Raw genomic sequence first — 26,435 nt, 5'->3', positions numbered from 1 at the left:
CTATGCAAAACCTAGCATCCTTCGCCACATTATATTCAAGCCAACTATACTTATGAAACCAAACAAAGCAGAAGTGACGTTGCTTACGATATATATTTCTTGTGGTGGATCATCTTCGAGTACAGGAGCTTCATCATTAATTATAGGAACTTGTGGTGGTTCCTCTTCGGGTACAGGAGCTTCATCACCAATCCTCTTTGCTTTTGCTTCATGGTTCTGAAATAACGATGCAATATATCTGCTCATCTTCATGTTTTACCAATCCTACAAACTATGGCAACATTCACTAATCAACATTCAACAACCACAATTTACAAAGTGCATACTCAATCATTCTCAGATTCAGGAATCACAAATCGATTTATGAAGCAAGAGTGGACATTGGACAGAGGAACTGAGGAAGATTTCATTACCTAAAGTGGAGCAGCCGATGAGCCGAGCAGGAGGCTGGACGGTAGCGGAGAGCCGAAGACGGGCACGGGCAGACGGGAGACGGCAGGCGGCAGCTCTGCGGCAAGCCGGCAATCGGCCGACGTCCGGCGACGAGGCGACAGCTAGCGACATGAGGAGCAAAGGAGGACTGGAGGAGTCGTGCTGTCGTCACCTCGTCGGCCAGACAACCCCAAACTCGGCGCGGCGCCGGCGTGGACGGCGGTCGGCGGACCCACGGGAGTCGGCGGCGGTGTGGCTCGGCACTGGGCTGCGCCGGCGTTGACGGCGGACGGCGAACGCGGACCCACGGCCATCGGCGCGGCGCAGGCGGCGGTCAGTGGCGGCGTGGAGCGGGCATCGGGCACGAAGGGAGTAGCGGCTGGAGGTGGAAGCGCTCCAGCCTCCAGGCTCCCCCAACTCAACCCTAACTGTTCGTGGGCTATTACTATTGGATTTGGGCCAAAACGGTTGTCTGGGCCTAATTTTTTCTGAGGGGTGGGGGTCTCTGGGCCAAATTCTGGGGTAGTCCCGAGCCCACCGGGACTACCCCTTGGCTACGCCCCTACCTTCAGCTACATCACATCAACCACAAATCATTGCATTACCTAGTGCAATCAACACTAGATCTGCATCAAATCAAGTTCAAAAATAAAATAAAAATTAACTAACCATTAATGAAACCACCAGATACGCACTGTAAACACCTAAACAAAAGTCCCAAATCACAAATATAGCAAATACTTGCAAAAAAAAAAACGAGAGTAACAAAAATAACAGAAATCGACAATGAACAATAGCAATAACAAATGGCACACTCACATGGCTTTGATCAGCGATGCATGGCTTCCTCATGCCGTCGTTTATGCAGAGGTTGCTGTCTTCACGGCCGCACTACCACTCGCGGCACTGCTGCTAGAACGTGTTCAAATCTAGAATGAAACCATCCGCCTCTGCCTCCACCTCCTCGTACTCTCATCATGGATGCTGCGGTGGCTACCGATGCCGACAACAAACGAAGGGGAAGGAAGAAGGAAGCAAAATATGAAAGAATCAACAAGGGAATAAGTACTCACCAGAGAATCTCCGTTGACAACGAGCTTCTCACCATCGAATCGTCTAGAAGTCGCTCCAGCGAAATCACCTCCCCTTCATGGCGACATCGCCGCTCCCCTGCCTCTCTTAGAGCTTCGACTATATATCTCTCTCTCTCTCACACAGTCTCGGAGTAAATGAGAAAAATCAGCAGTGGGACCAGAAAACAGGCTCAGATTTTTCAAAAAAAAAGTGAATAGTGGTTGTGGGACCCACCAAGCCCAAGAAAACAGGACCCTTCAAGCCCAGCCCAAAGAAGAAAAGAAGGATGGCCCGAACAAAAAAAGTCCATCCCACAACCCCGTGAATGCACGTCTCCTTCCTCTGGCCACGCCCGGTTCAAATGCCGGCGGTGAGCAGAAAGCCAGAGACGTAACAAACTTTTCTCCCTCCGCTACGGCTACTTCTTCCTCCCCACGCAGAGAAGCCCTCGCCTCGGCGCCTCGCCACCGCGCGCGCGCCGCCTCGCCCACCAAGTGCTCGACCAAAGTTCCGCTCCGCCTCCCGCCGAGCGGCGAGCCACGCCACGCCACGCCACGCCGAGAAGCGAGAAGCTGAGGGGTAGCTACTCGCCACCGGGCGCGCGCTCGCTCGCTCCTGCTCGCCTCGCCTCGCCACCGCACGGACATCGATCGCTCGCTCGCTCGATGATGGAGATTTTCCGTGGTGTGGAGTTTGCGGCGCTGCGGCTCTGGCCGTGTGGCTCATTCCTCCACGCCGACGAGGACGGGAGGTCTGTCTACCACGGCAGCGTCCGCGACGGTGACGCCTGGTTGCCCAACGCGGTGTGGGCTGTCGAGGAGCTCGTCGCCGGGGCGTCCCATACGCGCTACGTGCTCCTTCGCGGCGCCTACGGCCGGTACCTCGGAGCCGGAGCCCCCGACGCCCGCGACCGCGACCAGGAGCGCTGCGCCTGCCCGCTCCCCTCCTGCCCGCTCCCCTGCTGCTCGCTCCAGGCGGCGCAGCGCGACCGAGATGATGCTGAGCCCGACGACATCATGTGGCGGCCTATCGGATGCTCCGGCACGGACATTGCCGGCAGCATCGTCCTTCTGCAGGACAGGTCCGGGCGCTACCTGCGAGGGAACCAGGGTTTCCTGGCTCGCCACCACGGCGTCTCCGTCGACGTCAACATCGGCAACGAGATGACGTTGCGGTGGGAGGTTGTGCGCGTTCGCGTCCCCACTCGTCCGGAGCGACCGATCGTGCCTGTGAGTTCCTTCTCGTCCCCCCGGATTATTGTGTTTGTTCTGTTTCTAATACGCAATTCTACGAATTGAAGCAAATCCTTAATGTTAATTGAGCTGGGAATAAATCTTGATTTGTTGCGAATTAACAGTGTGCAACTGAATCGATCAAATTCGTTCTAATACAATTCTTGATTCTGTCTGTGCAGCACTTGCCGTGCTGGCCCCTTCTGAATAGGGAGATCCAATTCGTGACTGTCGATGACGCCGATAACTTCGGTTTCGGTTCGGTTCGATTCACTGGTCGATCGGTGGAGCTCCTGAGAGAGGACCTTATGCGACGTATTGGTTACGACGACTTCACCATGTGTGTCCGGGCCGGCCGCCATGGGCGGCTCACCCCTCTGTTCATTGACCTGCCTCACAGCCGGGAGACACTGTGCATTGTTCTTATCAGGCCCAACACCCCAGGTAAGCATAGCAGCTTAGTTTGATATGCGTGTTGCTGAATTTTCTGAACATTTGTTTGTGTAGTTCGGTAAGCAGTGCACTAGATCTGTTCAGTAATGTGAATTGCCTTTGTGTTGAATTTTGTGGAAATCACTCAAGCAGTCCTGTACTCCTGTGTGTGCATGCTGAGTATGGATTGGTGATAGGAATGTGTTTAATTCCTGCAATACATTACTGCTCAAGCTTAACTAGGTAGAAATATTCATGATGTTCTGATGAGTGATGACAGTAACTGAATCTTCTGAAGCATTCAGGGCCTTCCTCTACCTTTTATTTGGGATTTTTGATGCTACCAGTTTGCAGATGCCACATGCTATGCGAAATCTAGTTAATTACTGGTGTTACTTGTTCTGGTCACTATCCCAAACCAATTGTTAAATAATAATTAAAGAACAGTTCTGTTTTTCAGGTCGTTTTCATTCAGGGCATGCCCCTGTCTTTTTGACGCGTAGCATCTGCAATTTAAATTGGCAGCGTAGTACTGTTTTTTACTATCATCTGCAAAAATCCCAAATACTGTTTTTACTTGCAAGAGTAGTACTATCACACTGACAGACTAACCAACTGCATGATTTCTTTACTATGGCTGCAGTGAATGATCGGTTGCTAACATCAATTCTGAAAGCTGAGGATGATGCCACAAAGGCTGCTGCTGTGGAGCTGCAGCACCGGCAAGAATTGCTGTGGGAGAGGGAGGAAGCGCTAAGAGTCCGGACGGAGACAGCACTTCGGCGATGGGAGGGGAGGCTTCAGGGGAGGGAAAGAGCAACCAGAGTCCGGGAGGACGCGTCGCTGCAGCGCTGGATGGAGGGTCTGGGGAGGAGGGAGCTCGCCCTGACGCAGCGAGAGGAGAGGGTGAGCGGGATGGAGGCAACACATCGAGCGGCTACCAGCAGAGATAAACCCTCTGCACCTCTACTGAAGAAGGTATGCATTTAGATCCCTTAGAAATATGTGCTAAAGTGTTTAACTGAACAGCAGCATTTGTTAGTACTAATGATTTTGAGACTCTTCACAGGAGGATAACATCTGGGAGAAAAGGCAGATGTCATTGAGTATTTCCCTTCTGACTCCATTGGCACTCCTATTCTCTGTACGGCCACTCATACCTGCTGAATATGATCATTACATTTTGATGGCCTTCATTGCCATTTGGGGATTGGGCAGCCTGGCTTTTCAATTTGGATTGTTTGGATCTAATTCTGGTGAGAAGTCCTTCAGCCGCTTCGTCTTTATTAGTTTCACTGCCCTGGTCCTATACACTCTTCACTTGGAGATGATGGAAGCGAAGGGATACTCTGCAGCACCTTTGTCACCATTGGCAGATGTCAGTAATGTCACCCTGTTCCCAGTGGTACTGGATGATCAAACTTGGACAGTGATTTTCTGGATCTACTTTGTGCTCGTGCTTTCCGGACATCTGTATGCTTGGGCTACGGTATATATCTTCGACTCTTAATTTATGCAGTTTATTTTATATTTAACTCCCTAATAATATTTGTCTACGCGCAGGCTTACATCACAGGGTCTGACAAAGATTTGGAGTAGTCCATGCCTTCACATTTTCGTGAGATGTTTGTTTTTTTCACGGCCCGAGGACAAGTGGCCCAGTAGAGGATAAGAAATCAAACAACCAATGGACCAGATGCATATATTAGTGTACTGTTGCAATTGCACCCTCTCTTGACCTTTTTTCCTGTTAGGATAAACATTCACGTCATGAAACTTGTTCTTCTTAGCAATATTATTTCACCCTTAGGTGGTGCTATTTTCCTTATATGATGATCATACTGTTGTTACGACTGGAATTGAGTAAGATGTATGCATTCAAAATACCGCGACAAGTTCATATTTGTGATATATGCTTTCAGACTTATTAAGTTTTGTTGCATGATCACTGGGTGAATTATCAAAAGCAATGCATAATAACAGAGTTCATATATGTAGGACAAGGTTATCGTGCTGTTTTGAGCCCTGCCACAAATTGAGAGAAATGGTCCACTATATATTGTTTCATGTTATTCTCATATCTCAAATGTCAATGTAAAACTCTTTGCAGTAGAATGCAAAGGTTGATGCTTGAGTATTCTGTATTGCATACATATGAAAATTTAGAAATAATGTCCCACTGAATAATTCCTTTTTGTTGTGGCTGAGCAAATGGTGCATTAACTGGATACTGGTATTTTGCATCAGACGGTCACTGCATGTTCTTCTGGTCTGGCTCACTGGCTGACTGGTTTGCCTTCTTTTATGATTAATTTGATGATGTTATTTTGGGTCCCTGGGAATAAACAAGGAACGTTCTGGTTCTAATATATTTCAGAAGCTAATATACTACTCCCTCCCTTCAACGTTTGACCATTCGTTTTATTTAAAAAAAAAATTATTACTATTTTTTTGTTATTATTAGATGATAAAACATGAATAATACATTATGTGTGACTAATTTTTTTAAAATTTTTCAAATAAGACGGACGGTCAAACGTTGAACACGGATTTTCACGGCTGCACTTATTTTGGGACAGAGGTAGTAGCGTACAAGAGGAATATACAGCAAAAGAAAAAAGAGAAAATAATCCTACACCTAAACCAATTATCAGAAAATATACAATCGTACACCTAAACCGATTTCAAACCGGTCGCCAAGCCGTCTCCAGATCGGACGAGATTGACACGTTCCAATTCGACTGGATTATGCATGGACCGGAACCGCGCGATTCCAACTCCGATTCAGTATCAATATATATATATATATATATATATTACTCCGTGTGACCTTGCCGTGTATCGCCACAAAATAGAGACCGTACGCGTCGCCGCCATCACCAACACGACGTGGATCGGACGGACGGACGTCGTTCTGCAACGGTGCCGTATGGGTGGTTCGTCGTCGGAGCCGGAGTCGTCCGATCTACTGTGCAGCTTGCTCGAGGAAGGACGTCCTCGTCCTCTCCATCTTTGCAACACGGAGGTGATGGCCCCTCCCCTTCCTGCCTGGGTCATCCCTTACAGAGTAACTACTCCATCTGTTTTTTTTTTTTAATTTTCCAACAGAGTTTTTTTTTTCTTCACGATGCTTTTTATAACACAATAACTTAAATAGTGTAATAATCCATTCTCCTTTTTTTTTGTGTGTGTGTGTGTGTGTGTGCAGTGGACCTGCTTGCCCGTGTGCTTTGCCCTACTGATTGTTTTCTTCACGGTTGTGTATCCAAGAACAGGCAGGTGTAATGCCGATGGCCTTGGAAATGGAATGTTTCTATGTGCGGTTTACATGGTTTGTGCCTCTATTGTTCCGATCGTGGCTCTTGCGACTTTCACAGCTAGTCCACCCGTTAATTAGAGATGTGATAATCAGTCGGGGCCTCTAATGTGAGAGGGGCTTTTGCGTTCATTTGCACCCACTTAATTAATTTTTGTAAGTTCAGATTATGCATGTATCTGTTTATGATTATGAAGGCTAATCTGATATTTGATTTCGGTTTTGCTATAATTATGTCGCCATAAATCTTGTTAGATTACAGTCAGATTTGTATCCCCGGGATCTCCTATTAGATTCGTGCCGGAGTACTTCCGTGTCTCTGCCATAATGTGTGTTCACACGCTAGTTCATAAGAATATGATTAACACCAAATTATTACATCAAAATAAGGTAATCATAGAAAAGGAGACGCTATATTTTTTCCTTGTAAATACATACGTAGCTTTAGAACTCATATTATAAATACACTAAAATTACATATGAAATTATAAGACTTATATATATGTAATTTTAAGATTTACAATATAAATATACGCGGACTATTTTTTAATAAAAAATGTGGCGGCATAAATATAGATAATAAATATAGATAGACCCGACAAAATCATCCTATATGCTGGTGGACATTGTGTTCCTGACCGGAGTTTTTGGAGGAAACATGGTCACGTAATCATGAGATCTAAAATATCTCAAAATCCATCCATTGGAACCCAAAAACCTATCCCAAAATTCCTATTCAAATATCAAAATCTAAAGTTCGAATTTTCCCTCCAAATTAATTCTCCCTTATCTCCAATATCAAATTCTATCAAAATTTTCCTTGAACTCCTTTCTTTGCACCTCACTTAAAATCTTGAGTTCAAATATTAAATTGAAACCGAATTCAAATTCATCAGACATCCCTTCACACAAATTCCTGAAAAAATCTAAGATGACTGTTCACCTCATCTCCTTCCTCATCCCAGCCCACGCAGCCTCCTTCCTCCGCTCTCACTCTCTCAAGCTCGGTCTCCCCTCTTGGAATAAGTTCACTTTGACACCTTTAATTAGTGGCCGGATCTAACTCGTATCCCTGAACCACGATACCGGATATCTTGACCACCTCAACTACTAAAACCGATGGAATTTGACTCCCTTAGCAATTTTGGAGGACGGTTTCGTTGACATGACACCTACGTGGCGGTGTTGATCTAGTCTTCGTTCCACGTGGCATTGATGTGGTTCTTGTGGCATTAGAATTAAAAAATAAATACGGGACCCATTTTTCATTCGCACAAAAAATATTGTGGGAGCCACTGACATGTGAGGCCCACATGTCATCCTCTCTCCTTCCTTCTTCCTCCTCCTGCTCTCTCCCCTCTCTCTCTTTCTATCCCTATTTCTCTTCCCCATTGGACGTATACGGGGAGCGGGGGCCGAATTGGTGGCGGCGATGGGTGGGGGCCAGAGCCAGGCGTGGGAATGAAGGCAGTGACAGGATGGTGGACACTGTGGCGAAGAGGAAGGAGGTCGGCCGTATGAGAGGGAGCCACGGAGGAGCGCTGGTCGCGATACCACCATTGTAGAGCTCCAGCCCTCACCTGCCTCCGCCATGCCGCCTGTGCACCCCGCGCCTTATCCACCTGACCCTCTTCGTTATCAGCACACACAAGCAACAACAACAACAACAATGGCATCACGGCCAATCCCCACGCCACAACACAAACAAGAAGCATACACGTAGAGGGTGTGCGCGTCACCTTGAGGTGGTAGTAGAGCGTGTGGAATTCGATAGCGGAGGAGACGGAGATGGAGGCTGGAGCAACGGGAGAGGGGGAAGGACATGCAGACGACGACGACGACATGGAGGTGGCGAGGCGGAGCGGGAGGGGGTGGTGGACACTCCAGTGCCCGCCTCGCACCGGCTGTTGCCACTCCGGTCCCCGCCAGACGTGTCACGACTAGGAATGACCCAACGGACGTTCCTTTCGTGCGTGTATTATTCCTTGTCCCAGAAGGCAAGGTACACCAAAAGTTGATACAATACAGAGTTTAACAAGCGGAAGCGTAAATAGATAATTTATTACATGGGCCGCGAAAGCCCAGCACACATGAAGACAAACGAAAAACAGCGGAAGACTAGGGCGACGACCACAGGCGCTTGACGGCAGGCACGAGCTAGACACCAAAGCCTTCATCTTCCAGGAACTCCTCTTCTGGGTTTGGGAAAAATTGAGCAACACTGAGTACAACCACCGTACTCAACAAGACACACCCACGAGTGCAGAATAAATGCAAAGGAGTACAAGGGAATTATAATATAAGGGGTTAGGGTTTGCAGTAAACAGCATTAAAAGACACTTAGTTGCTCAAAGCTATTTTGTAAATACGATCCTAGAGCTATACAATATTATTAATCAAGGCTGTGGACCCACACGAACCTGCCTTAACCCAAGGCCTACGATGATTCAGACCGAACTGGCAACCCGACCCTGGGTCCCAGCTCGTCCCAAGCCAACCCAGGCCAACCATTCCACATTTTAGTTGTTAAGCAGGTTTTAAGAATTTAAAACACTAACTTGTGTACATTGCTAGGCTTGCCCATAACCGAGGGCGCGGCTATTCGAATAGATTTACTCTGATCAGAGGTGTACATCTTTACCCACAAGACATGTCTTCCTCACGTGTAACCACGTGCCACATACCACCACGGCATACGGACGGACGACATGACATAGTTTCCAACCTATCCTAACCATAGACAAGAGTACTGACCCAACCCCACCTACGGCCGGAACCTCCGGGACAGGTAGGCAGGACTGAGCCCCTAGCAGCAGGACACCAGCCCTGTGCCATGACATCTCGACTACCGGGCCGCAGCTCGTGTAGCCTTCATTTGTCCTAGAGATGTCCATCGACCCCCGACTTCATCCATCTCCATCCGTGTACTTTTGTTTATAACCAGACTGAGCCACAAACTAAGCCTTACCCACTAGACATGTGGAAGTACGGTAGTGCTTTGCAACAGAGGCCCGAAGACCGGTCCTTATATGGCCGAGGTGCTACTATCAAAACCCTGCACCCCGAGCCCAGCCTAAAACCATTTTGAGGGTTTTGAATAGAGGGGAAGGTGTGCATCCAATTCCACAATAATCCAACCATTCCATAATGTCCAAATGATATGAATATTCTCAAAGTCTAGAGTTATAAAACCACATAATGTTGCCTAATTAAACAGCGAAGCATCTACCTATATTCATACTAGTGGTACCATGAATAGAGTACCCACTAGTTGGGGTTTTAATTATTCTAGGGTGAACAAGGTAATAATAACAATAACAATAATAATAATGTCATAACAAAGGTAAATAGGCATGGCTAAATAAAACCGTGATAACGCGGGAATTTAAGTAAAGCGATAATGCAATAATTTAAATCAAAATAATTTTATAAACGAGGATTCAATATGCTCAAGGATGATGTGACTTGCCTTGCTCGCTTTCCCAAACGTCGTCTTCAACCTCCACGTAGAGCGGATCTTCCGAAGCTGCAGCGTCTACACGACCAACGGAAAGGAAAAAGGCTTTTACTCTAATAAACTCCATATAACAAGTAGGAACAAAGCACAAAAATGGGTTCTTGACTTCTTAAGGAGAAATTAGAGACTTGAACGGTCCAATTCCGAGTTCAAATGGCCAAGTTATGGCCATTTAAAGTTTATATGCTATTTAAGTGAATATTTGCGAATTTCTTCATTTAAATTTTAATTTAACAAGGATTTATTGCGTCAGCCGAGGGGAGGGGGCGCGCGGACCAGATCCACGGGCATGGGGCCCACGCGGCAGCCTCACGGTCCTCGGTGGACCGAGCGCACCCGGGCTCACACCAGCCGGCGCCGTGGGCCCCATGCGTCAGCCGCACCCGAAGGCGCGGGCGACTGACGGCTAGGCCCCACGCGGCAGCCTCACGGCGCGCCCGGAGGCGGCCACGTCGGCGCGGCCGGCGGGAGGCGGCGCCGCGCCCCTATGGTCGCCGGCGGCGGCCATAGGCATGGCGGAGCGGCGGCCGGGAGAGGGGAAGGGAAGGGGGAAAAGAGGCGGCGGTCCACGGCTCACCCCGGGTCAACGGCGACGACGCGGGAGGTGGCCGGAGCGGAGGGAGGCGGTGGCGCGGCTCGGGTGGACTGGGACGACGGCGCTCCGGCGGTTGGCGAGCTCGGCGAGGTGGCGGACGGGGTCGGCGGCGGTGCGGCGAAGCCGGAGAAGGTGACGCCGAGGCGGGATACGGTCCCGGCGAGCGGAGAGGGCCGGCCGGAGGTCGTCGGCGACGGAGGAGAGAGAGGGCGACGGCGCGAGCTCGAATCCGGCGGGGAGAAGGTGCGGCAAGTGGCGGAAACGGGCGAGGGAGGTGCGGGGAGGGTTTAAATAGGGTTGGGAGGGAGAGAGGGCAGCCGGCGGGGAAGGAAACCGGCGCGGGAGGTCCAGCCGCCATCAATGGCGCCGGCGAGATTTGCGGGAGCAAATCCGGCCGTTTGAATGCGAGACAGAGAGGGAAAAATGGGGGGAAAGGGGGAGGGGATCACGGGGAATAATTCCCCCCACTTAATTGCACGCGGGGACGGCGGCGGGAGGACGGGGATGACGGGTGGGCCCCACCCGTCAGCGAGGGTGGCGGGCGGGCCCGCCCGTCAGTGGCGCGCGCGCCCGGAGAGGCCGAGTGGGCCGCGGGGAGAGGAGAGAGAGGGGGAGGGAGATGGGCTGAACCGGCCCATTAGAGGGGAGAGGGGGTTTTTAGGATTTTTCTTTTTATAAAACCTTTTCAACTTTGTTTATTTCTTAATAATTATTATTTGTGCTCTGAAAATTCCAGTTAAATTTATTTACACATTTTAGGCTTTTAGGAAATATACAAAAATCCTCCAAGCCTTATTTGACTTTTATCTTTGCACATTTTAATTTTTGGAGGCTTTCACAAGGATTTTAATTATTCTAGGCAAAATTTTAAAGGATATATTTTAGGGTCGTTTTGGGACGTGAAAAACCTACCCCCCTTAAACGGAATCTCGACCCCGAGATTCGGAAGAACTGGCGAAGAGATCGGGATGGGCTGCCTTCAGCTCGTCTTCACGTTCCCAAGTAGCTTCTTCCTCGGCGTGGTTGCTCCATTGGACCTTGCAAAAACGGATTACCCGGTTCCTGGTCCTGCGCTCCATGGTGTCCTGAATCTTCATCGGCTTCTCTATATAGGTCAAGTCTTCGCGAACTTCAATTTGCTCTGAATCGGCCTGCTCGGACAGCACTCGAAGACATTTCTTGAGTTGCGACATGGAACACATCATGCACATTGCCCAAGGATGCGGGCAGCTCCAACTGGTAAGCTACTTCTCCGCGTCGAGCAATGATGCGGAAAGGCCCCACAAACCTAGGTGCGAGCTTCCCTTTTGTCTGAAACCTGTGTACACCCCGCAACGGCGTGACCCGAAGGTACACAAAATCGTCCACTGCGAATTCCAGGTTACGGCGTCGGTTATCTGCATAACTCTTCTGCCGGGACTGTGCCACCTTTAGATTATCCCGAATGGTTCTGACTTTAGCTTCAGCTTCTCTCAGGATATCATTCCCGAACACTTGGCTTTCCCCAACTTGGTCCCACAATAGTGGTGTTCGGCGTTTGCGGCCATACAACGCTTCATAGGGTGCCATTTGTATGCTGGCTTGGTAGCTGTTATTGTAGGAGAACTCGGCATAGGGGAGACTCTTATCCCAGGTCTTCCCAAAATCTAGAACACAGGCGCGGAGCATGTCTTCTAGGACCTGATTCAGACGCTCGGTCTGTCCATCGGTTTGCGGGTGATACGCGGTGCTGAAATTTAATCGGGTACCCAACTCTTCTTGGAGCTTCTTCCAGAAGTGAGAGGTGAATTGGCTTCCCCTATCAGATATAATTTTCTTGGGAACGCCATGGAGACTCACGATCCTAGCGAAGTAGAGTTCAACTAATTTGTTCCCTCCATAGGTGGTCTTCACAGGAATAAATTGAGCTACCTTGGTTAGTCGATCCACGACTACCCATATGGAATCATATCCGCCTTGGGTTTTTGGAAGTCCGGTGATGAAATCCATCCCAATTTCATCCCATTTCCATTCTGGTACTTGTAGAGGTTGGAGAAGTCCGGCCGGTCGTTGGTGTTCTGCTTTGACACGCTGGCACACATCACAAAGAGCCACGAACTCTGCAATTTCCCGCTTCATACTACCCCACCATTATTTCTTTTTCAAGTCTAAGTACATCTTCGTGCTGCCAGGGTGGATGGAATAAGGACTTTTGTGAGCTTCTTGAAGTATCAACTGTTTAAGTTCCTTGTCGTCCGGAACACATACACGATTTCCGTTCCATAGGGTTCCGTGTTCATCTTCTGTGAAACCGGCGGCTTTACCCTATTTCATATTCTTGAGGATCCCATGCATATCTGGATCATTTTTCTGAGCCTCGCGGATTTGATCGAGCAAGGTAGGCTTGGCTTCCAGCGTAGCCAAGAATCCATGGCTAACGATGCTTAGGTTCAGGGCTTCCAATTGTTGATTAAGCTCCGGTGGAATGCCATGGACGCCAAGAGTGTTGCAATGGCTTTTTCGACTTAGCGCGTCGGCGACCACGTTGGCCTTACCAGGGTGATAGTGGATTCCCACATCATAATCCTTGATGAGCTCTAACCATCTTCTCTGCCGAAGATTCAGATCCGATTGAGTGAAGATGTATTTCAAACTCTTATGATCGGTATATATTTCGCAGCGATTTCCAATGAGATAATGCCGCCAGATTTTTAGAGCATGAACCACAGCGGCCAACTCCAAATCATGGGTAGGGTAGTTGCCTTCATGGGGCCGTAGCTGGCGTGAGGCATAGGCTACCACATGTCCTTCCTGCATTAATACGCACCCCAATCCTTGGCGCGAAGCATCACAGTACACCAGGAAGTCCTTGCGAGTATCCGGTAAGATTAACACTGGCGAGGTAACCAGCTTTTCTTTGAGAGTTTGGAATGCTTTCTCACACTGCAGACTCCACACAAATTTTTCTTTCTTCTTCAGTAGCTGCGTCATGGGTCTGGCAATTTTGGAGAAATTCTCGATGAATCTTCGGTAGTATCCTGCCAAACCCAAAAAGCTGCTAACCTGAGTGACTGTCTTGGGTTGCTTCCAATCAGTGACGGCGGTCACCGTTTCGGGATCCACAGCAACTCCTTTAGCAGATACTACGTGCCCTAAGAACTTGACTTCGGACAACCAGAACTCACACTTGCTGAGCTTGGCATACAATTGGTGCTCCCGGAGCTTTCCCAACACTAAACGGAGATGCTGCTGATGGTCTTCCTCTGATTGTGAGTACACCAGTATGTCGTCAATAAAGACCACAACAAACTTATCCAGGTATTCCATGAACACTTTGTTCATTAAATTCATGAAGAAGGCAGGATCATTGGTCAGACCGAACGACATCACCGTGAATTCATACAGCTCGTATCGCGTGGTGAATGCGGTCTTCGGGATGTCTTCTTCACGGATGCACAACTGGTGATATCCGGAACGAAGATCAATCTTGGAGAATACAGTGGCACCTTTAAGTTGATCGAACAGATCATCGATCCGGGGAAGAGGGTACTTGTTTTTGATAGTAACTTCATTGAGAGCTCTGTAGTCAACGCACATCCTCTTTGTCTTGTCTTTCTTCTCCACAAAAATCACGGGAGCACCCCAGGGGGAAGTGCTCGGCCGTATATACCCCTTCTCCTTCAACTCTTCCAACTGCTTCTTGACTTCGGCCAATTCATTTGCTGCCATACGGTAGGGTCGCTTGTACAGAGGAGTGGTTCCTGGCGCAAGATCTATCCGGAATTCAATCTCTCGCTTGGGCGGCATACCGGGTAGCTCTTCCGGAAACACATCTTCGAACTCACTGACGATGGGTATTTCTGGCAATCCTAGCTGATGAAGTACTAAACTGCCGGCGGAAGTTGGGGGTGCAAAGAAAACAACCGGTTGATCAGGCCCCCGATACAGAGTGACAGTGCGCCTTGCGCAATCCACTACTCCTTGGAATTGAGCCAACCAATTCATCCCGAGGATCACATCCAAGTTCTTGGTGTCCAGAAGAATCAGATCCAAGGGGAAAGGAATTCCCTGGATTTTTATAGGAATGAAAGGGCTATAATACTTTGTGGTCATAACCCCTCCAGGGGTGGTGATGAGCAGAGGGTTCCTAAGCCTTTCTACCCCAGCTGATTTCTCCCCACGAATGGCACAGATACAAACGAGTGGGAAGCTCCAGAGTCGAACAAAATGGTAGCAGGGATGGAATGAATGAGGAACGTACCGACGATGACGTCTGGAGTTGTCAGCACATCCTCGGCAGTCACGTGGTTCACATGACCCCGAGTGACATCCTTACCACCGTTGTTGGGGCGGGGAGGCGCTTGGCTTTGCTGGCGCCTCGGCTTCGGGCATTTATCCGCAAAGTGCCCGGGCTCGAAGCAGTTGAAGCACAGACGCTGTTGACCTTGAGCATCCCTGCGGCCTTGTTCAGGCTGCACGGCCGGTGCAGGAGGGCGGGGTGCACGGGTTCCTTGCTGATTCTGCTGCTGCTGCGGCTGTGGGACACGCACCACGAATTGAGGTCGGGGCGCGGAGCGAGGTTGCTGCTGCGGCTGCTGCTGCTGCGAGGAGGATCCCCCTGGATAGGGATTGGTGTAGCGGATCCTTTGGTTAGCCCCTGTTGGTTGCGGAAATTCGCCAAGCGACGCTTGTGCGACTCCAATTCCTTGTGTTTGGCTTCCAGGCAGATGCTCTTGTCCACCAGGCACTGGAAATTAGGATAATCCCCGGAGACCAGACGCACAGACAGCTCAGGGTCCATTCCTGCCAAGAACTTCTCCTGCTTCTCCTCATCTTCACAAACATCCTTCGGGGCGTACCGGGCCAAGTTATTGAACTCGTGCAAATACTCCATCACGGAGCGGTTGCCTTGCTTCAACTCCCGAAATTCCCTCTTCTTAAGGGCCATGACTCCGGCGGGCACATGGGTCCTCCGGAAAGCGGCGGTGAAGCGGGCCCAGGTGATAGGCTGTCCCTCTGGCTACGTAGCCTGGAAGTGGTCCCACCATAGAGATGCGGGCCCCTGCAGTTGATGGGTCGCGAAGATGACTTTCTCCTCATCATTGTACTATACGGTGTCCAACTTTTTCCCCACGGCATGCAACCAATCCAAGGCATCAACAGGGTTATTGGAGCTAGAGAAGGTAGGAGGGCGGATGCGGAGGAACTCGGCAAGCTTAGAGTGCTGCGGGGGTGGTGGTGGGGGTGGAGCATTGTGTTGCGGCGGATTCTGGATGTGGTGGAGGAAAGCAGCCATCATGTTGGCCTGCTGGGCGAGGATTTGGGTGAGGATGGGGTTGGTGTTAGGTGGCGGTGGTGGTGGCGGGGGAGGAGGTGGAGGTGGGCTACCATGGTTGTTGGGGTTGTTGTCTTCGGGATGACTGCCTTAGCCGGTAACAGCGCTTCTCCTGGTTGTCACCATCTGAAAATCCCACACCGAACCAGCAAACAGAGAGAGCTGACTATTAAAACTAACCACCCCCGACTACCATAATTCTTGAATTTATTTCTGCTATTAAATTGGTTCATTAAGGTTCAAGTTGCTTATGCAAATAAAATAAAGACAGGCTCCGACATAGTTATACCACACACCGGTATAACCATGCCCCACACGACTCAAGCAGGAAAACAAACGAGAAGAACACACGCGCGAGCCTACTAGCTGCTCGTCTACTTCAGCGACGGGCCAGGGCGGAAGGTGAGCAACAGCACATCCTCCGTGCTACCAACGCCAGAGGCTCCCTCCTCCTGAGGAACCGAGGGCGCGGGCTCAGCGCAAGGGGTCTCCACGAAGCAGGTCCACGCCAAGGACTGACGAACAAGCTCAGGCCTGGAGGTACTCTTGCGGGCGGTGATCTTCAGGCTGCGGCAAACGCGGCGGCGCTTGGGGCGGCAGACCTCTCCCTGAGCAATCTTGAGCTGACACAGCTGCGCCTCCGCCGCATCCAAGTCCTTCTTCAGCTGCAAATTCTCCTAACGCAGCTTCAGGATCTTCATGTTGTTCTCGACCAACCCACGGCGCACCATATGATGGAAGTCGATATGGACCGCGTCGTATGCCTCCACCATGCGCGCCAGGTGCATGATGGTAGCGTCATCCTCCGAGCTAGCATCCCTGAAGGTGGCGTAGTCGCGGGCTCCTCCTCGACGAGGGTGGTAGCGGTAGGGCGAGTGCTGCAACTCATCCGGATAGCGCTGGTGAAGAGTGCCGATGGCGAGGAGCGCGGCGTTCTGGCAAGCGGCGGGGAAAGAATCCACCCGCGGTGACTGCCAACGAAATCCTCTCGGGAGAGCCGGTGAGGATCACCGCAGTGACCTCCCAAGTGGCGCGGGGCTCTGCATCGTCACCATCCTGCTCCGGAAGCTTCTTGCCCTGGTAGTCCACTCCATGCGGATACCCCAAGACAACGCACATGCCCCGCAGCTCCAAAACAAAGCCAGTCAGATCTAGGCCACGACAGTTGATGCTGCCGGCCATCTACAAGCAAAGGCAAAAGAGAAAAACATTTTAAAGATCAGCTTTTGACGATAAATGAAGCGGCAGGACAGAGAGAGACTAGAGGATTTTCACAAGTAAGAAAGGATTTTTATTTCGAAAATATTGCTAAGGCTTGGGATCTAAGGCTCGTCCTAGGGTCAAGGAGGCTCTGATACCAACTTATCACGACCGGGAATGACCCAACGAGCGTTCCTTTCGTGCGTGTATTATTCCTTGTCCCAGGAGGCAAGGTACACCAAAAGTTGATACAATATAGAGTTTAACAAGCGGAAGCGTAAATACATAATTTATTACATGGGCGGTGAAAGCCCAGCACACATGGTTTGTCACGTTCCAAAACGACCCTAAAATATATCCTTTAAAATTATGCCTAGAATAATTAAAATCCTTGTGAAAGCCTCCAAAAATTAAAATGTGCAAAGATAAAAGTCAAATAAGGCTTGGAGGATTTTTGTATATTTCCTAAAAGCCTAAAATGTGTAAATAAATTTTAGTGGAATTTTCAGAGCACAAATAATAATTATTAAGAAATAAACAAAGTTGAAAAGGTTTTATAAAAAGAAAAATCCTAAAAACCCCCTCTCCCCTCTAATGGGCCGGTTCTGCCCATCTCCCTCCCCCTCTCTCTCCTCTCCCCGCGGGCCACTCGGCCTCTCCGGGCGCGCGCGCCACTGACGGGCGGGCCCGCCCGCCACCCTCGCTGACGGGTGGGGCCCACCCGTCATCCCCGTCCTCCCGCCGCTCCCGCCGCCCCGCCCGCGCCAAGCGCCGCGGCCGCCGCCGAATCCGCCGCATGCCGCCGTCCCCGCATGCAATTAAGTGGGGGGAATTATTCCCCGTGATCCCCTCCCCCTTTCCCCCCCATTTTTCCCTCTCTGTCTCGCATTCAAACGGCCGGATTTGCTCCCGCAAATCTCGCCGGCGCCATTGATGGCGGCCGGACCTCCCGCGCCGGTTTCCTTCCCCACCGGCCGCCCTTTCTCCCTCCCAACCCTATTTAAACCCTCCCCGCACCTCCCTCGCCCGTTTCCGCCACTTGCCGCACCTTCTCCCCGCCGGATTCGAGCTCGCGCCGTCGCCCTCTCTCTCCTCCGTCGCCGACGACCTCCGGCCGGCCCTCTCCGCTCGCCGGGACCGTATCCCGCCTCGGCGTCGCCTTCTCCGGCTTCGCCGCACCGCCGCCGACCCCGTCCGCCACCTCGCCGAGCTCGCCAACCGCCGGAGCGCCGTCGTCCCAGTCCACCTGAGCCGCGCCACCGCCTCCCTCCGCTCCGGCCACCTCCCGCGTCGTCGCCGTTGACCCGGGGTGAGCCGTGGACCGCCGCCTCTTTTCCCCCTTCCCTTCCCCTCTCTCGGCCGCTGCTCCGCCATGCCTATGGCCGCCGCCGGCGACCATAGGGGCGCGGGCACCGCCTCCCGCCGGCCATGCCGACGTGGCCGCCTCCAGGCGCGTCGTGAGGCTGCCGCGTGGGGCCTAGCCGTCAGCTGCCCGCGCCTTCAGGTGCGGCTGACGTGTGGGGCCCACGGCGCCGGCCGGTGTGAGCCCGGGTGCGCCCGGTCCACCGAGGACCGTGAGGCTGCCGCGTGGGCCCCACTCCCGTGGACCCAGTCCGCGCGCCCCCTCCCCTCGGCTGACGCAATAAATCCTTGTTAAATTAAAATTTAAATGAAGAAATTCGCAAATATTCACTTAAGGAGCATATAAACTTCAAATGGCCATAACTTGGTCATTTGAAGTCGGAATTGGACCGTTCAAGTCTCTAATTTCTCCTTAAGAAGTCAAGAACCCATTTTTGTGCTTTGTTCCTACTTGTTATATGGAGTTTATTAGAGTAAAAGCCTTTTTCCTTTCTGTTGGTCGTGTAGACGCTGCAGCTTCGGAAGATCCGCTCTACGCGGAGGTTGAAGCCGACGTTTGGGAAAGCGAGCAAGGCAAGTCACATCATCCTTGAGCATATTGAATCCCCGTTTATAAAATTATTTTGATTTAAATTATTGCATTATCGCTTTACTTAAATTCCCGCGTTATCACGGTTTTATTTAGCCATGCCTATTTACCTTTGTTATGACCTTATTATTATTGTTATTGTTATTATTACCTTGTTCACCCTAGAATAAACAAAACCCCAACTAGTGGGTACTCTATTCATGGTACCACTAGTATGAATATAGGTAGATGCTTCGCTGTTTAATTAGGCAACATTAGGTGGTTTTATAACTCTAGACTTTGGGAATATTCATATCATTTGGACATTATGGAATGGTTGGATTATTGTGGAATTGGATGCACACCTTCCCCTCTATTCAAAACCCTCAAAATGGTTTTAGGCTGGGCTCGGGGTGCAGGGTTTTGATAGTAGCACCTCGGCCATATAAGGACCGGTCTTCGGGCCTCTGTTGCAAAGCACTACCGTACTTCCACATGTCTAGTGGGTAAGGCTTAGTTTGTGGCTCAGTCTGGTTATAAACAAAAGTACACGGATGGAGATGGATGAAGTCGGGGGTCGATGGACATCTCTAGGACAAATGAAGGCTACACGAGCTGCGGCCCGGTAGTCGAGATGTCATGGCACAGGGCTGGTGTCCTGCTGCTAGGGGCTCAGTCCTGCCTACCTGTCCCGGAGGTTCCGGCCGTAGGTGGGGTTGGGTCGGTACTCTTGTCTATGGCTAGGATAGGTTGGAAACTATGTCATGTCTTCCGTCCGTATGCCGTGGTGGTATGTGGCACGTGGTTACACGTGAGGAAGACATGTCTTGTGGGTAAAGATGTACACCTCTGATCAGAGTAAATCTATTCGAATAGCCGCGCCCTCGGTTATGGGCAAGCCTAGCAATGTACACAAGTTAGTGTTTTAAATTCTTAAAACCTGCTTAACAACTAAAATGTGGAATGGTTGGCCTGGGTTGGCTTGGGACGAGCTGGGACCCAGGGTCGGGTTGCCAGTTCGGTCTGAATCATCGTAGGCCTTGGGTTAAGGCAGGTTTGTGTGGGTCCACAGCCTTGATTAATAATATTGTATAGCTCTAGGATCGTATTTACAAAATAGCTTTGAGCAACTAAGTGTCTTTTAATGCTGTTTACTGCAAACCCTAACCCCCTATATTATAATTCCCTTGTACTCCTTTGCATTTATTCTGCACTCGTGGGTGTGTCTTGTTGTGTACGGTGGTTGTACTCAGTCTTGCTCAATTTTTCCCAAACCCAGAAGAGGAGTTCCTAGAAGATGAAGGCTTTGGTGTCTAGCTCGTGCCTGCCGTCAAGCGCCTGTGGTCGTCGCCCTAGTCTTCCGCTGTTTTTCATTTGTCTTCATGTGTGCTGGGCTTTCGCCGCCCATGTAATAAATTATCTATTTACGCTTCCACTTGTTAAACTCTGTATTGTATCAACTTTTGGTGTACCTTGCCTCCTGGGACAAGGAATAATACACGCACGAAAGGAACGCCCGTTGGGTCATTCCCGGTCGTGACAAGACGCCACCGCCACTGCCGCCCTCGCCCACACACAGTCGTTGCCGCTCCAGCGCTCGCCGCCGCTCCAACCCTCGCTCGCATGCCGCCATCGTTGCTCCAGCGCCTGCCGCTGCCACTCTGGCCCCCGCCAGCTGCAACCGCCGCTCTAGCCCTCACCCACACGCAGCTGTCGCCGCTCCAACGCCCGCCGCTCTGGTTCCCGCCCGCCACTACCGCCCATCCGACCCCCGCTCCCCTCGTACGTCCGAAGGGGAAGAAAAAGGGGGAGAGAAAGAGAGAAGGGAGGGAGAGGGAAGAGGAAGAAGGGAAGGAGAGAGGATGACATGTGGACCTCACATGTGACTCCCACAATATTTTTTTGTTGTATCACAAATGACTTCCACATATATTTTTTAATTCTAGTGCCAACCACTACGCCAATGCGACGCGGAACGAAAACCAAATCAACATTGCCACATCAGCAAAACCCCAGGGCCGTCGATGGGGGAGTGCGAAAACGGCAACCGCACAGGGCCCCCACACCACCATCTATGGTGGGCCACATGCATGGCGATCTGCTAATGAGAGCTAGGGTAGAAACAAAGCCGAGGCGTCGCAAGCGTCAAACGATTGGAGATCGCATGTGTCAGTTGGATCGAGGTGTCGCAAGTCATGAATGAAGGAGCAGCCCATCCTATAATTCCCAGGTATTGCGCGTGCGTGCGTCGAGACGGCGAGGGCGCGAGGCGCCGCGCAGGCAGAGCGGCGATCGAGCGGGCGGCGGCGGTGGCGCACATCGCGGCAACCATCAGCGAGCGAGGAGGACAGCCGGAGGCGAGCGTGGAAGCCGAGCCTAAAAAGCAACTTCTAGCGAGGAGGACAGCCGGCGGCCGCTTGCCGGCTTCACTAATCACTTCATCAGGTAATTTACTAATTTGACGAACTACTGTTACAGTATTGTGAGTAAACAAACGACTGAATGGATTCCTGATTGAATCAAACACATGTCTTTGCTTTTGTTTATAAAAAAATAATAGATTTGTTTCGTCAATCACCTCATCATGCCTCCTAGAAAGATAAAGTATGATTCGGGTGCTGAAAATATGTCTTCAAGATTATTAATTACAAACAATTAAAGATTTTATTTAAAAAAACACTATACAGATGATGATTTTCGGTAGAACAGTGGTAATACCTTACTCTTTTAGCATTAATATTTGATATATTTTTAAACATTGCATGAAATAATACATACTAAAACTGAAATATGCCTTGTATATTAAATTAAATATATGAATTTTCTTAAATTTAGGGCCTTGATTTGCATTTCGCTCCGGGCCCCAAATTTCTAGAGACGGTCCTGGCGAAACCACCCTCTAAAATGGCTAATGGCTGAGGGAGTTAAATCGCACCGGTTTTTATAGTTGGTGGGTTGAGATATTCGGTATTATGGTTTAGGGGTACTAATCAGATTCGGCCACTAGAGAAAGGAGTAAAATTGAACTTCCCCTTCCCGCAGGCCACGGCTTTTCTCCTTCCATGCGCTCGTTAGCCTTCGCGGCCCAGTGCCTCGCGTAGCCCGTCGCCCCATCTATCAGCCGCTCCCCTTCTTTCCTGCGCGCCACGTGCTCGAGCAAATGGCCGGAAGAGAAAAATGTCCCCGTCAAACCGGCACCAGCGCACGCCATCATCGGCGTCGCATCACTGCCGGCTCACGCGCGTCAGTCGTCGTATTCTTCTCGTCCGCTCCTCCCCGGCTGCTCGGTCTCGGCCGCACACCACCACACGCTTCGTCGTCGTCGGGTCCAATCCACTGCCCACCGCACTCCCCTGCCCTCCATCGCTGCTCGTCATTGCCCCGCCGCCGTGTTCCATTGTCCCATCGTACGCGCCATCGTCGTCCTCCCGTCCAATCCCATCGCTGCCGCCCGCGTTGCGCTCGTGGCACCTTGCTACCATGGTCACGTTAATTCTGGCACAGATGTTACTTAAGGACCTTTCACTGCCCCCCTGCCATTGTGAATCAATTGAATCCCCCCTCTTCACAACACAGATTTATACTCTTTCACACAAGTCACAATCGCAGTATGTTTAAAGCAGCTTGGTGAGGTTAGTACATCTTGTTCTAAGTTCTTTTACACCTCTGTTTCTCTAGATCTGTCATGAGATGTCTGAAGTAGTTGTTTCCACGGTAGTCGGCGAGGCTGTGAGCAGGGGTCTCCACCTTCTTCATCGACAAGCATGAACGAAAATTAAACGAGGAAGATGGCATGGAGATGCTGGAGATGGCACACATTAGAACAGAGGCAGCCCTGGAGATGTCCAGCAAGTCAAGTGGCCACCGGTCACAATCGCCATATGGCCTCCGATGAGTGCATCCAAGTCATGGACCACGATGAGATGAGCAGGATCGCTCATGCAACAAGATCGTTCTTATCATCTTCCACTAGCCAGAAGAAAGTTGATAGCCTGATCAGGAACTGTTCATGACACGAGGTGGTGTTCAGGAATGCCTCCACCTCCCTCCAATCAGCCCTGGCAAAGTGCTCCCAAGAGATTGATCTCTGGGCAGAAAGACTAAATACCAAGGATAAAGATGTAATCCCTTTATGGAAAATGTTCTTCTCCGCTGCTCTGCAAGTATTTCACCAGTTGTAATCCTGTAACAGCTTCTAGACTGTTTGTTCCTTTCAATGAAAATCAGGTAGGGAATCTCTCCCCTCCGGTGACTTGGTCTAAAAAAAAGTTGATAGCCTGATTAGATCACCACTTCAACCATTCAGAAGTTTGAAAGGTTCGCTGATGGTGCCAGCGAATTCCTGAGATTCATGAAGTAAGGTTAGCACCTTTGGTTTGCTCGATTCTCTCTCGACCGAAGACATGTACTTTCATGCTCACCATTCATTCAAACCAGTTATTGTCTGCTAGATACTCAGTGGCTCACTTGTGTTCCCTCAAGTTCTTTGCTACTAATTCAACTCAGAAGGTTGGGTTCACATATAATTCAACAATGCACTTTGTACTTATCAGGAATTCACTGATCTATCTTTTGCTTGATTTGAGCATCCTGATTGATGTATTGATATATCTCGCTATGTGCTGATCAGGAAGACATTATTGAAGATGGAAGAGGTGGTTGGTTCTGCTGTGGTTCATGAGACAGTTAACAAGATCATATATATCTGGGTTGATTGACAGGTTTGAGTGAAAATCAAGTATACAGGATCATCTGGAGAGGTTGGAGATGGCACAAATCATGCTGGAGATTACAATTGAGACATCAAATAAGTGGCAGATTACTGGTTATTACTTTGGCAGAAGAAGCTGCAGCGTGCTGCTGAAGAGTGTGATAACAAAATATGCAAGCGCAGACAGCATGTGGAGGAAGAAGAGGCTGAACAACTAGTATGGAATTCATCCTTTCCTTGGCAAATTGTGCATGCCACCAAGTCTCTAGTATTGTCCATCTTGAAGGCAATATCGATGAGCCAAATAGATCTGTTGTTCAAAGATTTGAGTGGTATATGCAGATGGAGCTAATGATTTTCTGAGATCGATCTGTGAAGTTTGGAGAGACACCATGCCATTATCTATTCTTCGACCCTCTTGTGGGGCACGTTCTTGCTGGTGAAACTTAGTGCAGGGAAACGGTACCACTTGTTTTTGATACGGCCAAATAACATTGCAGAACGAGGAATAGAAGCTAGAGAAAATCCCTTGTGTGGTCGGTCCACCTCCTTCTGGTTTGATAATTCGATCGGCGGCGGGGCCCTCTTTCAACTGTTCCCTGCCTTGTTCTCACATGCAACTCGCCCCAACATCTTTGTCACGGACGCCCTAGCTGCTTCTGAATTGCTCCTTCATCTCCGACCCCGACTGTCGACGGTGGCCACACACAAATTGGCCAATATCCAAGCCCTGGTATGTCACCTAGTTCTAGACCCGGATACGAAAGACAGACGCACCTCATCCACAAATCGCCCCCTCACAGCAAAAACAGCCTACGATTTAAGCTTCTCAGGTTACCAGATGACCCTTTCGCTAAGCCTATTTGGGACAACCACGCTCAAGTCAAATGCAAGATCTTCCTTTGGACTACACATAAGAGACACATCTTCACCAATGAGAGACGAGCTCGACATAGATTAGCAGCATCCGCTCGTTGTCCTTTTTGCTCCTCCGATGAAGATGTGGAGCACCTCTTCCTACGCTACGCCGGAGTGGCAACAATCTAGCACGCCTTTGGCTTGGACGAGCAACAAATCGCCTCCCTGCCACAGCTTGAAGGTGTCTAGGACATTCCTCCGCCGGGACAACCCGCCACTCCAAGAGTCTGGCACACCATCCTGCTTGCCGTCATGTGGAATATTTGGAAACGCCGCAACAACAAGGTCTTCAATTCCGTTGACGATCCCGCCTCGTTAGTTCTCCAACGTTGTGCTAGTGACATTGACCTTTGTTCCCACCGATGTAAAAATGCTGAGAGCAAGCAACAGCTCCGCAACTGGGCCTCCTACCTCTATGTAATTATCTCTTAATTTATTTTCCCCTTCTCACCCCCCTGTAACACCTCTCCTGTAAATGTTTCTTCATTTCAATAAAAAGTTTAGGCTGGTACTTTAAACACCCGCAGTAGTTTCCCTCAAAAAGAAAATCCCTTGTGTACCCATGAAAACTCACCTAATCCCTTACATACCTCGAATTTTACTCAATCCTCTCTGTACTCCCGAATTTTTCACTTTGATTCCTTCCATGTCCCTCCCATTAGGTTTCCGTTTGATCCGTGACTTAATCTGTTTGTTACATTGTCAGCATTTTAAAAAAAAACAAAATGCCCCTGGCAATCCTAGAAAAGCAGATCGAATCCAATCCCTTCTCTTCTCCCCATCCTCTCCACGCGCTGGCACGAGGCGCGCCGCCGGCCCATCCCATCCCGTCGAGAGCGCCGCCGGCCACTTCCATCTCGTCGTGCGCGTCACCAGCTACAGCCCTCCCGTTGCACACGCCGCCTGCGACGCCCATCCCGTCGCGTGCGGGCGGCGTGCGGTGGGGCGTCGCCGGCCACTACCCTCCCGTCGTGTTGGCCAGCGTCCAAGGCGCGGGGGCCGCCGTCCACGGCCCTCCATCATGGACGCCACTGGCCATTGTCCTCCCGTCGTGCTGCCGAAGTTTGCTGCCCTCGCTTCGCGGGCGCCGCCGGCCACGGCCCTCCTGTCGCTGCGCCACCCATCATCAGACCCAGCGCTGCCCTAGTGGTAGGTTAGTTCTTCATTTCTTCTTCTTGCCCAGGAACCTAATTTGGTTTGTCGATTTGCAACATCTGTGTATGGAATGGAAAGTCAGTTTGGTTCCTGCACTATTGGGCATGGAAATGAAATTCTGGTGTGTGCATGATATGAATTACAGTATTCTGTATGGATGATGGAAATGAAATTGATATGAAGTGCTCTGTGAATGATGATGTATGATGTTCCTGATGCTCTTATTGACCTAACTGTATTTTGTTTCACAAATTTCTGCATGGATGCTCTTCTCATTTCATTCCTATCAAGTGGTGCTATTAATGGTCCTAATATTTTTTGTATGGATGCTCCTAATGTTTTGCAATGTATTTTCTCCTTTGTCCGCAGCAAGTTTTGCACTCCTGCTAACTGTACCAATTTTTTTTGTACAGAGGATCTCACTTTGATTTTCTAACACTATTAGTTTTTTCAAAATAAAAAGTTTAATGTATTGTATTTTCTTCAATACCATGATAAAATTCTTAAACTCATTATTTAGTCTCATAACATACATATATTGTGCAGTCAACATTTTTCAATTATTTTCCAATCTACTTGTTGCTCCTCCATCTACAAGGGTATTATGGA

The 26,435-nt window shown here is 50.0% G+C and overlaps 1 protein-coding gene across 1 annotated transcript; it reads left to right on the top strand.

The window, feature by feature from the left end:
• The first annotated feature begins 2,171 nt into the window (after nucleotides 1-2,171).
• On the top strand, nucleotides 2,172-4,879 carry LOC127785660 (uncharacterized). Its single transcript, XM_052313055.1, has 5 exons — nucleotides 2,172-2,735; nucleotides 2,921-3,182; nucleotides 3,814-4,148; nucleotides 4,240-4,659; nucleotides 4,734-4,879. Exons 1-5 carry the CDS (start codon nucleotides 2,172-2,174, stop codon nucleotides 4,767-4,769), a joined length of 1,617 nt encoding a protein of 538 aa, XP_052169015.1. The 3' UTR covers nucleotides 4,770-4,879.
• Nucleotides 4,880-26,435: the final 21,556 nt, after the last annotated feature.

Source organism: Oryza glaberrima, chromosome 10 (genome assembly GCF_000147395.1).
Source record: "Oryza glaberrima chromosome 10, OglaRS2, whole genome shotgun sequence".
Lineage (NCBI taxonomy): Eukaryota > Viridiplantae > Streptophyta > Magnoliopsida > Poales > Poaceae > Oryza > Oryza glaberrima.
This window is presented reverse-complemented; position numbering and strand designations above follow the sequence as displayed.